Source organism: Bubalus kerabau, chromosome 6 (genome assembly GCF_029407905.1).
Source record: "Bubalus kerabau isolate K-KA32 ecotype Philippines breed swamp buffalo chromosome 6, PCC_UOA_SB_1v2, whole genome shotgun sequence".
NCBI lineage: Eukaryota > Metazoa > Chordata > Mammalia > Artiodactyla > Bovidae > Bubalus > Bubalus kerabau.
Window position 1 is genome coordinate 69538759 of NC_073629.1, and position 14119 is coordinate 69552877.

At 37.8% G+C, this 14119-nt stretch overlaps 1 protein-coding gene across 5 annotated transcripts in view; it reads right to left on the reverse strand.

The window, feature by feature from the left end:
* Positions 1 to 9774: 9774 nt before the first annotated feature.
* The window catches only part of ACADM (acyl-CoA dehydrogenase medium chain), a 35427-nt gene continuing 31082 nt past the window's right edge, over positions 9775 to 14119 (reverse strand). For all 5 annotated transcript variants that reach the window (XM_055585451.1, XM_055585448.1, XM_055585449.1 and 2 more), the window contains 2 exons: positions 11960 to 12208; positions 9775 to 10683 (listed from right to left, as the gene is read on the reverse strand). In XM_055585451.1, the coding sequence (XP_055441426.1) occupies positions 10612 to 10683; positions 11960 to 12208 (321 nt within the window). In that variant the 3' untranslated portion in view covers positions 9775 to 10611. The remainder of the gene's footprint in view (positions 10684 to 11959; positions 12209 to 14119) is intronic.

The window sequence follows — 14119 nt, forward strand, 5'->3', positions numbered from 1 at the left end:
CTTTTAAGTTCTCAATGTGTATGTATTAAATCGAGGAAGGCTTTGACCTCTTATTGAACATTTGTGAAGTACCTTCCCACTTTTGGACAGTATAAAACTAATAAATCAGATTAGTCCTCAGATTAAGGAACTCTAGGACTGTGAGAAATAAATTGTTTAAACCACTTGGTCCATGGTGTGAACAGAAAAAAACATACAACATAAAAGGTGTGAGTTGCACTGATCAGATTGGCCACCATCAAAAAGTCAAACAATAAATGTTGGAGATGGTGTGGAGAAAAGGGAACCCTCTTACACTGTTGGTGGAAATGCAAACTGATACTGCCACTGTGGAGAACAGTGGGGAGATTTCTTAAAAAACTAGAAATACAATGACCATACAACCCAGCAATCCCACTGGGTTGTATGGTAGGCATACACATCAAGGAAACCAGAACTGAAAGAGACTCATGTACCCCAATATTCATTGCAGCACTGTTTACAATAGCTAGGACATGGAAGCAACCTATATGTCCATCAGCAGACAAATGGATAAGGGAGTTGTGGTACATATACACAATGGAATATTACTCGGCTTTAAAAAGAATGCATTTAAGTCAGTTCAAATGAGGTAGATGCAACTGGAGCCTATTATACAGAGTGAAGTATGTCAGAAAGAAAAACACCAATACAGTATATTATATGGAATTTATAGAATTTAGAAAGATGGTAATGATGATCCTATATGCAAGACAGGAAAAGAGACACAGATGTAAAGAATAGACTTTTGGGCTCTGTAGGAGAAGGCAAGGGTGGGATGATTTGGGAGAATAGCATTGAAACATGTATATTACCATATGCAAAACAGATGACCAGTGCAAGCTTGATGCATGAAGCAGGGCACTCAAAGCCGGTGCTCTGGGACAACCTAGAGGGATGGGGTGGGGATGGAGGTAGGAGGGGATTCAGGATGAGGGAACACATGTGCACCCAAGGCTGATTCATGTCAATGTATGGCAGAAACCATCACAATATTGTAAAGTAATTATCCTTCAATTAAAATATTAATTTTTTTAAAAAGCTGTGAGTTGAATTTACTCAGTATCTTATTGAGGACTATAGCCCAGATGACAGCCTCTCAAATAACTCTGAGAAACTGTTCTGAAGAGGTAAGGAGGAAGGTCAGTATAGATGTTATTTTGGTGAAAGGGGTATGTGCAACCAAGTACACATCTCCATAGAAAATTGCTGCTAGTCATGAGAAACAGATATCTTAGTTAATGGCTTTAGTGCTTTTCTAAATACGAGAAGATGCAAGAATCCAGGATCATAAAAAATTTTTCCTGAAAATACCTATCTATCTGAAGGTCTGTTCTGGCAGTTTTCCCAAAGCATAGAGTGCTTCATTCTGTCCTAATTCCTTTCAGGTTGTGTTGAAGGTCAGTGACTACAGTGGCTAATAGCTTAATTCTTTTTTTCAATCTTTTTTAAACATTCTTTTCAGAGAAGGAAATGGCAACCCACTCCAGTATTCTTGCCTGGAAAATTCCATGGACAGAGGAGCCTGGCAGGCTACCATCCATGGGGGTCACAAAGTTGGACACGACTTTCACCAACATTAATTTTTAATTGGAGGATAATTGCTTTACAATGTTCTGTTGGTTTCTGTCATATATCAACATGAATCAGCCATAGGTATACATATGTCCCCTCCCTCTTGAACCTCCCTCCAACCACCCACCCCATTCACCCTGCTAGGTTGTCACAGAGCACCAGGTTGAGCTCCCTGCACAATATAGCAAATTCCCACTAGGTATCTATTTTATACATTATGGTAATGTATATATGTCAATGCTACTCATTCAATCTGTCCCACCCTCTCCTTCCCGCTAGACAGATTTCACACCATACCAGCTTCCCTGGTGGCTCAGACGTTAAAGCGTCTGCCTGCAATGCAGAAGACCCGGGTTTGATCCCTGGGTCTGCAAGATCCCCTGGAAAAGGAAATGGCAACCCACTCCAGTGCTTTGCCTGGAAAATTCCATGGACAGAGGAGCCTAGTCGGCTACAATCCATGCTGTCGCAAAGAGTTGGACACTACTGAGCAACTTCATAACTTCACTCCTTCCCGCACTGTGTCCACAAGTCTATTCTCTATACCTGTGTTTCTATGCTGCCTACAAAATAGCTTCATTCTTAACAGAACTGTGTGGCAAGTGACATTTCTTTAGTTGGCAGCAGTATTGTTACAGTAGCCTGAATCACAACAGTTATTTGTAGATAGTTTCTGTTTTATTATGATGCTAGCTTGAAGGCTCTGCCTATAGTCCTACAGGTCAAAATTAGTGCATTCAGGAGGGGACAGTCTCAGAGCGTCATGGAAAGAATCAGGTACCTTGAACTATCAGCATATACATCAGAGAATAGTTTTGCGTGCACACATTTTCAAGTTGTCATAGCTAAACAGATTTCACACCATACCAGTGGATCCAATCAGGATTTCTAGAACTCTTTTGTCTTGAAGCAGAGAGCCTCTTGAAAGTAGTTTACTGATCCAAGATCCAACAGAGCACTTATAGAGAACTTAATGGACTGATGAGAGAAATTTAATCATGGCTACTTGTTTGGAATATTATTTATGCATGCAGCAGCTATATTCTATTTTTATGGATATATGAGAAAACCCTTTTTAATTTTTAGGCTGTCTCATCTTCAGTTTAGTAGACTCTGCTTTTATAAACTGGAATTTTAAAATGGTATCTGTTTCTCACTGTTTCCCAGGATTTAGAAACATTTACTAAATCTCCTTACATTTCATGGCAGTATTCAAAAGGAATATTTATTCCTGTTTACCAGGATATAAGTAAACAAATTGATTGTATAACTAAAGCCTTGTCTGTCTGTGTCAGTAGCTCTGTTGTGTCTGACTCTTTTGCAACCCCATGGACTATAGTCCACCAGGCTCCTCTGTTAATGGAATTCTCCAAGCAAGAATACTAGAGTGGGTTGCCATTTCCTACTCCATTTCCTACTTCCCAGCCCAGAGATCAAATTGCCAACATCCACTTTATCATAAAAAAAACCAAGGGAATTCCAAAAAAAATCTGCTTCACTGACTATGCTAAAGCCTTTGACTGTGTGGATCACAACAAACTGTGGAAAATTCTTAAAGAGATGGGACTACCAGATTACTTTACCTATCTCCTGAGAAACCTGTATGTGGGTCAAGAAGCAACAGCAGACTAGTTCAAAATTGGGAAAGGAGTACATCAAGGCTGTATATTGTCACCCTGCTTATTTAACTTATATGCCAAGTACATCATGTGAAATGCCAGGCTGGATGAAGCACAAGCTAGAATCAAGATTGCAGGGAGAAATATCAATAACCTCAGCTACGCAGATGACACCATCCTAATGGCAGAAAGCAAAGAGGAACTAAAGAGCCTCTTGATGAAGTTGAAACGGGAGAGTGAAAAAGTTGGCTTAAAAGTCAACATTCAAAAAATAAAGATCATGGCATCCAGTCCCATCACTTCATGGCAAATAGATGGGGAAAAAGTGGAAACAGTGACAGACTTTATTTTGGGGGGCTCCAAAATCACTGTGGATGGTGCCTGCAGCCACAAAATTAAAAGATGCTTGCTCCTTGGAAGGAAAGCTATGTCAAATCTAGATATGGTATTAAAAAACAAAGACACCACTTTGTTGACAAAGGTCTGTATAGTCAAAGTTATAGTTTTTCTAGTAGTCATGTATGGATGTGAGATGTGGGCCATAAAGAAGGCTGAGCACTGAAGAATTGATGCTTTGGAATTATGGTACTGGAGAAGACTTGAGAATCCCTTGGACAGTAAAGAGATCAAACCAGTCAATCCTAAAGGAAATCAACCCTGACTATTCATTGGGAGGACTGATGCTGAAATTGAAGCTCCAATACTTTGGCCACTTGATGGGAAGAGCCAACTCATTGGAGAAGACCCTGATGCAGGGAGAGATTGAAGGCAGGAGACAGAGTCAACAGAGGATGAGATGGTTGGATGACATCATAGACTCAATGGACACAAGTCTGAAGAAACTTTGGGAGATAGTGAAGGACAGGGAAGTCTGGCATGCTGCAGTCCATGGGATTGCAAGGAGTTGAACAGGACTGAGTGACCGAACAACATAAAGGTATTATCTCATGGATCCTCTGGGTATTTTCTGAACAGGTATATATCTGTGATTTTCTATTGCCTGGTTTAACTCTTTTACAACTCTGTAAAGTTAAAAGTTAAATTGTAGAAAATGGAGAGTTATGGAAATGAACCATGAACTACAACTGGTTTCTCCTGTAAAGAAAAAATTACCCTCTCTTTATTTTTCATCCTACAGGTTATTAACCAGTTTTACACATATTAGCAAATTCTTTTAAGCATTTCTAACTGTAGAAATGTCTGTTCTTTAAGTTCTCCCTTATACAATTTAACATCTTTTTAGTTTTCTCATTCATTAGTTACATGAAACCTTAAAAAAAAAAAAAACACTGTTGCCTATAGGGTTCAACCTTTAATCCCCAAAGAACTTTTTATTATCTGATTACAGGGATATATTCAAATCAATAGATTTCATTCTAGAAGCCATATAAAGATTTTTTTTTTTAATCCAGAGGGGTCTTGGAACAATCTCTTCTTCCTATATGCAAATTGATTACTCTGGTAGATTCCTTAAACATTATTTAAACTTGTCATAAAAATACCAGATCTTAAAAAAATATACCAGATGTTTTATAAAATTGTCTTTTCCAGGAACCATCAAGTCACAGATGTAGGCAATCAAAAATCATTCTTGTAATCTGACCTGTATCCAGGCTGTAATGGCCCTAGCCAGTCAACTTTTCTAAGTGGTGGGAAATCTAATATATAAAGTGCTAGATTTTATTCTATCTCGAGATCAAAAAAGTAGAGGAAGCTAGTCTATAGATCAAGAAATGCAACATGGTAGAGAAGGTAGAACTGAGAGATAGAAAAGTACTATTTCATGGGTTCCTAAAGACTATTTCGGTTTTAGTCCCTTCCTAAAACTGACTCCATTCCAGCCTTCAGATCCATGAGGCACTTCAAAATACTTACATTTGTCCATATTTTGCTTAAGTAGCTTAAGTTCATTCTGGTTACTTGTGACTAAAATCTCTTAACTGATAATTATATAATCACTTAACACTTATTATCAAAGGTACTTTATTATTATATGGCTTTAGAATACAATTGATGTCTAAAAGCTTTATGTAGGTGAATTTTTTAACTTAGGTAAATGCAAATTTATATTTGGAACATACATATTACACGTAACTTGTAATTTCAGTGTTCAGTTCAGTTCACTTGCTCAGTCATGTACGATTCTTTGCGACCCCATGAACCGCAGCACGCCAGGCCTCCCTGTCCATCACCAACTCCCGGAGTCCAACCAAACCCATGTCCATTGAGCGGATGATGCCATCCAACCATCTCACCCTCTGTCATCCCCTTCTCCTCCTGCCCTCAATCTTTCCCAGTATCAGGGTCTTTTCAAATGAGTCAGCTCTTAACATCAGGTGGCCAAAGTATTGGAGTTTCAGCTTCAGCATCAGTCCTTCCAATGAACGCCCATGACTGATCTGCTTTAGGATGGACTGGTTGGATCTCCTTGCAGTCCAAGGGTCCAAGACTCTCAAGAGTCTTCTCCAACACCACAGTTCAAAAGCATCAATTCTTCGGCACTCAGCTTTTTTATAGTCCAACTCTCACATCCATACATGACTACTGGAAAAACCATAGCTTTGACTAGATGGACCTTTGTGGACAAAGTAATGTCTCTGCTTTTTAATATGCTGTCTAGGTTGGTCATAACTTTTCCTTCCAAGGAACAAGCGTCTTTTAATTTCATGGCTGCAATCACCATCTGCAGTGATTTTTGAGCCCAAAGATAAAGTCAGCCACTGTTTCCCCATCTATTTGCCATGAAGTGATGGAACCAGATGCCATGATCTTCGTTTTCTGAATGTTGAACTTTAAGCCAATTTTTTCACTCTCCTCTTTCACTTTCATCCAGAGGCTCTTTAGTTCTTCTTTACTTTCTGCCATAAGGGTGGTGTCATCTGAGTATCTGAGGTGATTAATATTTCTCCCTGCAATCTTGTTTCCAGTTTGTGCTTCAGCCAGCCCAGCATGTCTCATGATGTACTCTGCATATAAGTTAAATAAGCAGGGTGACAATATACAGCCTTGATGTATTCCTTTTCCTATTTGGAACCAGTCTGTTGTTCCATGTCCAGTTAGAACTGTTGCTTCCTGACCTGCATATAGGTTTCTCAAGAGGCAGGTCAGGTGGTCTGGTATTCCCATCTCTTTCAGAATTTTCCACAGGTTATTGCGATCCACACAGTCACAGGCTTTGGCATAGTCAATAAAGCAGAATTAGATGTTTTTCTGGAACTCTCTTGTTTTTTCCATGATCCAGAGGATGTTGGAAACTTGATCTCTGATTCCTCTGCCTTTCCTTAAACCAGCTTGAACATCTGGAAGTTCACAGTTCATGTATTGCTGAAACCTGGCTTGGAGAATTTTAAGCATCACTTTACTAGCGTGTGAGATGAGTGCAATTGTGCAGTAGTTTGAGCATTCTTTGGCATTGTCTTTCTTTGGGATTGGAATGAAAACTGACCTTTTCCAGTCCTCTGGCCACTGCTGAGTTTTCCAAATTTGCTGGCATATTGAGTGCAGCACTTTCACAGCATCATCTTTCAGGATTTGAAATAGCTCAACTGGAATTCCATCACCAATATCCAACTTATTTAGAGACCCAATCTGTTACCAATCTTGGGCTGTGCCATTAAAAAACAGTTTCACAGTTAAGCATGAAAAAGCCATTTAAACTTTTTGGATAAAATATTAGATCTTTATAATTTAGTGAGGTGTAAGAGGAAATGTATTTGGTCTTTGTCCTCAGTCCCTGGGTGACTCTGTAACCAAAATTGTGCTGTGCCTGTTGCCACTCAAAAGCCAATAAAGAAGGAGGTTGGGTAGAAAACAATAAATGCTGGAGAGGGTATGGAGAGAAGAGACCCCTCCTATTCTGTTGGGAATGTAAATTGGTACAGCCACTATGGAGAACAGTATGGAGGTTCTTTATAAAATTAAAAATAAAGCTAACCATATGACCCTGTAATCCCATTCCAGGCATATATCCAGAGAAAACATGATCCAAAAAGATACACGCACCCCAATGTTCATTGCAGCACTGTTTACAATAGCCAACACGTGGAAGCAACCTAAATGTCCATCAATAGAGAAATGGATAAGATGTGGTGTGTACATACACTATGGAATTTCACTCGGCCATTACAAAGAATGAAATAATGCCATTTGCAGGAACATAGATGGATCTAGAGAATGTCATACTAAGTGAAGTAAGTCATACAGAGAAGGAAAAATATAGTGTATGACATCCTTCTATGCAGAATCTATAAGAAATGATACAGATGAGCTTACTTATAAAACAGACTCAGACTTCAAGAATGAACTTATGGTTGCCAGGGGGAAGGGACAGTTAGGGAGTTAGGGATGGACATGCACACAATGCTAAAGTGGATAACAAATATGGTATAGCACATGGAACTCTGCTCTATGTTATGTGGCAGCCTGGATGGGAGAGGAGTTTGGGGGAGAATGGATACATGTATATATATGGCTGAGTCCCTTCACTGTTCACCTGAAACTATCACAACATTGTTAATCAACTATACCCCAATACAAAATTAAAAGTTTTTTTTTTTTAAATCACCTAAAAACAACAAGGAAAAAAAGAAGCAAGTTTGGTGGAATGTTTGCTTTATTTTGGATGCTGGAAATGGCTGGGGGTGGGGGCATGATGAGGGAGACACATATAAAGCCCGACTCACCACAACCTGACAATCAGGGAGAAAGAGCTTTTCTAGACAGAGAGGGCCACATGCAGAAACAGCAGTTAGCTCTGACAGTCATCTTGAAATTGGTCATGTGGTGGTCTGACCAGCGTCATCTTGATTGCTTTTAAATACAATTATTCTTCAGTTCCAGGGTCAGTTTATTTCTATTTCCTTGAGACAAATTCTCAGAATTGTGGCAGCTTATGTCATGGCTACAGTCTGGTTATTTTGTAGTTAACCTCTTTCACCTGGTGGGGCTTTCAGACTCTATAATACAGCTCACAGGATATGGCTCAAAATACTTTCCATAGCTTTGGAGGAGGAACTAAAGGTTCTTGACTTTGCTCACTGATTAAACAGTTACTGTTTTTGACCTGTTTGACTGCTTTTCTTTGCTTCTGCATTTTCTCACTTTTCTGATTAAACTTTTTCTTCAGCTGAAGTTTTCCCACAGACAACAGACAGGTGAAGGACATGGGGAAGGAGGGGTGGTGGTGGGTAAGGACCATAAGGTCCTGCTTCCCTTTATGGTTTTTTCCCTAACATTTGGTCATGCCTGCTCTAAGTTCATCAGTTCCTTGGAATTTCCTGAGCAACCGAAGTATGTTATATTATTCCTAATGAGGTTCTGTCAAAAGATCAAAGTAGAGTTATGCTAATGAGGTGACAGCGTGGGACCCCTAAAGAGGCTCAGGATGGGGCTGATCACCAAAAAGACCAAGTAATTAGAGGGTACTGTTGTGGTCTAGACTGCCACCCACAGCCCCCCCACCCCACCCCCAACATATGATGAAGCCCTAACCATTCTCATGTGAGCGTATTTGAAGATTTGGACTTCAGAGAAGTAATGAAAGTTAAATCAGGTCATAAAGGTATGGTTCTAATCTAATAAAGCTTGTGTCCTTGTAAGAAGAGACACCAGTGCCTGCTCCCTACGGTCGTGCACAGACACGAGGCCATGTGAGAACACAATGAGAAGGTAGCAGCGTATTACACAAACCAGGATGAGAGGCCTCCCAGAAACCAACCGAGATGGTACCTTGGTCTTAGACTTCTAGCCTCCAGAACTGTGAGAAAAAAATTTTCTGTTGTTTAAGCCACCCAGTCTGTGGCATTTTGTTACGGCGACCTTAGCTGACTAATGCAGGTGGAAATTTCAGCCCCACCCGACATCTGGGGAGGAGAGGGAGGCTGAAGATTCTCCGTAAACACTTGAATGATGAGATTCAGGAGTTTCCAGATTACAGACTGAACTATGCTTCCAAGGAACACACTAAAGTACTGGAGGGGTGGTGCATTGGGAGAAGTTATGAAACCCTGGTGTCTCTCCTTATACCTTGCTCTTTGCATTTCCTCCTTTGTAATAAACCAGTAAGTGTGTTTTATCTGAGTTCTGTGAGTCATTCTTGCAAATTATCAAACCTGAGGGCAGGGACATGGAATACCCAAATTTGTAACCAAAGTGGACAGAAGTGTGGGTGGCCTGGGGATCCAGGATTTACAAGTGGTGTTGAAAGTGAGATACCACTTCAGGCAGAGTGGGCCAGAGTTCTTAAACCTGTGGAGTCTGATGCTAACTATTCTGCATTATTGTCAGAATAAGATTGAACTGTGGATGCCCAGTTGGTATCAGAATTGGAAAATAAGTGATATAAGGCCACATTTGGTCCTTTAATTATTCCATCTTGATATTTTCTGTGGTATCTAATAATGCAATCTAATGAAAACATGGACAGCTAACTTTATGCAGTTCAAAATCAAAACATGAATTTTTTTTCCATCATAGTAAATAAATCAAGTATACACCATTACATGAAATAATAAGACGTCTTGAAAAGAATACAAACAGATACACAAATTGAACAGATACATAATACTGAACAAATTTAAGTTTATTTTTAGAATGTATGTGCATGAAATCAGATTGTATACAACAGACCAAAGATTAACCAGAGACCAACAGAGTCATATAAAAATAATTTAAGGGAAACTGTATTGACTTTTTAAAAATAAGGCAAGTGAAATGTGGGCTCAGAATTATGTGGGTTCAAAATTAAAAACTTCTATGTAACTTCTGGTCACTGTTTAAAGGGAGAATATGAACATCAAATTTTTGACTATTACTGTACATAAGAGAAACCAAATGCTTTCCAAATTGCAGTAAAATTAATTCTTCTAATATAAGACCATTAAGCCTACAAAGTCACTGACAAGTTATTTAAATCCTAGAATATTTTCTCAATGTAAATTTTGGAACATTCTGAATACTTTATAAACCTTCTTTTCTGTCTTTGGAAAAACACTGAAATTCCAAGAAATTTCTGTTGCTCTAATTTTCAGAGGTTAAAACAACAAACCAAATGTATTTTTCTAGGTTAATGTAATTCAGGTACACTGGAACTAAAGGAAAACACATAACTTTAATAAAACCAAATGTGTTATAGAAAAGGCAAGTCATAAAGTTAAACAAAAGTAGAAAACTTGGGTTGGCCCAGAAGTTCATTCAGGTTTTTTCATAACATTATAAAAAAAACCCAAACAAACTTTTTGGCCAACCTAATACTATTAGAATCAGTTATACAGGTTTAGTACATGAGAACCTATGTTAAAATTTTCACTGGAAAAAAACCCTTAAAGCCCTTATTCTTTCCTGAAGTGTAAATAGTAGATCATATTCTAATTACTCAACGATTATTAACACGGTGATCTGGTTACTTTTTATACCTGCCAATGTGTTCACGGGCTATAATAAGCCTTTGAATTTGTGCTGTACCTTCATAAATCTGGAAGAAAAAAAAAAGTAGGTTAAATATATTTCATATGTAAGTCCTCAGTATTTTAGACAGTCCTCTAAACTCCATTCTAGTACAAAACTGAATCAAACCATACATACGGTCTATAATCTACAGTTATTTTGAAACCTGATTTTCTGAAAACCATGAAAATACATAATTCTCTAAAGATTAGTTAAAATTATTATAAGAACTCTACCAAAAATTTGGAGGACAGTCTTAAAACAAAAGGATATTGACTTTCAAAAAGTATTTGGGAAATCTAATGTTTAATGTTGCTGAAATATTTAACCAACTTTTTTGAGCTGTTTTAGCTAGTTGTCATCTTCAGTCATTTTCTATTCTTACTCTCAAATCTGATTTTTACTTTTTGTTCCTAAGGAACCGAGTTGCTAATGAAAACAGATCCTGGAAGGATTTGTTTTGTTCAGTTAAGTATTCCTAGAAGACAGCCCTCACTTCCAGTTTAAACTTCTAGCTATTTGTTCAGACGCCAGAGAAAAAAAAGTAAAAAGGTAATAATTATAGGCTCCAGGGAAGGGAGAGCATTATCAAATAAACTTGGAACTTTAGATAAGGCACAAATTATGATCCTCAGTTTTTTCAAATCTAAATTGAGGGGCTGCACTGTCTAAATTTCTTTCTTTAACATTCTATGATTCTACCCCTGGATTTTAAATGACTAGATTTGTCAAATAATTTCCTGGGGGTTGAGGGAAGTAATGGAGGAGATATTGAGAAGCATTGCTTATAAATACTTAAGATACATGTGGAATGAGCATTTATATTTTATTTACTAAATCACTACTATCTCTTCACTACTAAGTTTTCTTAACCAACAATTTAATTTAGAAGACAGAGTCATATCACATTCTCTTCGTGTTTTTTTACCTCCCAAATATGACCTCAAGAGTTGTCAGGTAAGATTCAAAATAAAATAATTTAATTAGTTTACGTGATATGCAAACTTTTAGGAGAGCAAAGAGTGGGTTACAATTAGCTAGGATGTTAAGAATCAAAGAAGGGTTATTCAGATAAATCTATATGTCTACACTATTTGCTTTGTTAGCTTGCTCACTCAAGGCATTTACTTCAAAGTAACATTCTTCTTTGTGTTCATTAGTTCTAAAAATTTAGGCTCACAGCCACTTATTATGATGATTTATTATTACCTGTGACATAAAATCTTTAAATAATCAGAGATCTACCATATGATTTATGAATATTATGTTTCTTAAAAATCAACCATAATCATTTTTAACATTACCTGATAGATCTTGGCATCTCTCATTAATTTTTCTACAGGATATTCAGTATTAAATCCATTGCCTCCAAAAACCTGAACAGCATCAGAAGCTAACTGATTTGCGATATCTCCAGCATATGCCTTTGCAATAGAGGCATAATAGGTATTTCGGCGACCAGAATCAACTTCCCAAGCTGCTCTCTGGTAACTCAATCTAGCTAGTTCAACTTTCATTGCCATTTCAGCCAGCAAAAATGATATTCCTTGGTGCTAGAATTAAACAGAAAAAAGTTTAAGGTATTTATTGAATAATTTAAAATTATTTCCCCTGAAACTTTTTTAACTTTAAAAACTAATTTTAGACTTAAAAAGTTACACTCTGCTTCCTCCAGTGGTAACATATTACAAAACCATAGTATAATTAACATTGGTAAAATATTATCAGCTAAACTATATACTTTATTCAAATTTGGCCAAGTTTTCCATCAATGTCCTTTCTCTGTTGTAAGATCGCATCCAGGATTCCAACTGAATTTAATTGTTATTTCTTCCTAGTCTTTCCAAAGCTGTTAGGATTCCTCAGTCTTTCCTTCTCTTTCATGACCACTGTGCACTTATGAAGAATAATGATTAGTTTTATTTTGTAGAATGTCCCATAGTTTGGGTTTGCATGATGTTTTCTCAGGATTGGAATGAGGTTATACATTTTTGATAAAAAATACCACAAAAATTATATGGATCCTTCTGAGAAGCTCCTGGGATTTTTAAAAGAAAATTGCCATAGACAGTGAAAAATAATGTGGCACTGTTATCAGGTGCTGATGGGAAAATGATAAGGATAAATAAAAGATGTTTTTTATCCTCTAGAGGTTCATAATCAAACAGGGAAAGTGTTAGTCACTCAGTCCTGTCCGACTCTTTGTGACCTCATGCGCTGTAGCCCACCAGGCTCATCTATCCATGGCATTCTCCAGGCAAGAATACTGGAGCGGGATGCCATGTCCTTCTCCAGAGAATGTCACCAACCAAGGAATCAAACATAGGTATCTTGCATTGCAGGCAGTTTCTTTACCATCTGCGCCACCAGGAAAGCCTAATCAACTAGGAGACTTAGACAAATGTTTTCAGAAGGAGACAGTAAGTTATCTGTGAGTTATATGGCCAAGATATGTTATAGGATGAAACCATGTCCACCATACCTTGATATTTGAAAGTTTCAAATATGAAGTATGCTTACAACTTTGGAAAAATATATTTATGACCCCAAAAGAGCAGAGTATACATTCTATTTAAAGAGTTAATGAAACATTCTACATGATAGATAACATGTCAGACCACAAAAAAAGTCTCAATAAGGGTAACAAGGTTGAAATCATGTCAAATGTCTTTTCTGACCACAGCGGTAGAAACTATAAATCAAAAACAGAAACAGTCCTGCAAAACACACAAAAAATGTGGAATGTAAACAACATGTTATTAAAAAAAAAAAAAAAACAATGGATCTCTTAAGAAATCAAAGAGGAAATAAAAAAAAAAAACCTGGAGACAAATTGCAAACAAAAACATAATGTTCCAAAATCTATGGGACATAACAAAGGTAATTCTAAGATGAAAGTCTATGGCAATTCAGGCCTTCCTCAAGGATTAAATGAATTAATGCATGCAGTACTATTTGTTGAGAAGTTCACAGTGCAAAACATATCATAAGCACTAGAAGTATAAAGGTTTCCAAAACATAAATTTACTACTTGTGCCGAGCTTACATTCTAGTGAGGCAGTAAAGAAAGATAGCAGACAAACGCATACATGATGTAATGTTGGGCAGTGCTAAGAGCTATGAAGAAAAAAAGTGAGATCTTCCCAGGTGGCACTAAGTGGTAAAGAATCAGCCTGCCAATGCGGCAGACACAAGAGATACAGGTTCGATCTCTGGGTTGGGAAGACCCCCTGGAGTAGGAAATGGAAACCCACTCCAGTACTCTTGCCTGGAAAATCCCATGGACAGAGGAACCTGGCAGGCTACCGTCCATGGCATCGCAAAGAGTCAGGCACGACTGAGCACACACACATCAGTCACAGCCATCATTATATCAAGTGTTTCAGGCAGGGTATATGCTTTAGTGAAATCAATGAGGAAGTGGATATCTGCCGGGAGGAGTAAACATAAAAGCAACAACAAAA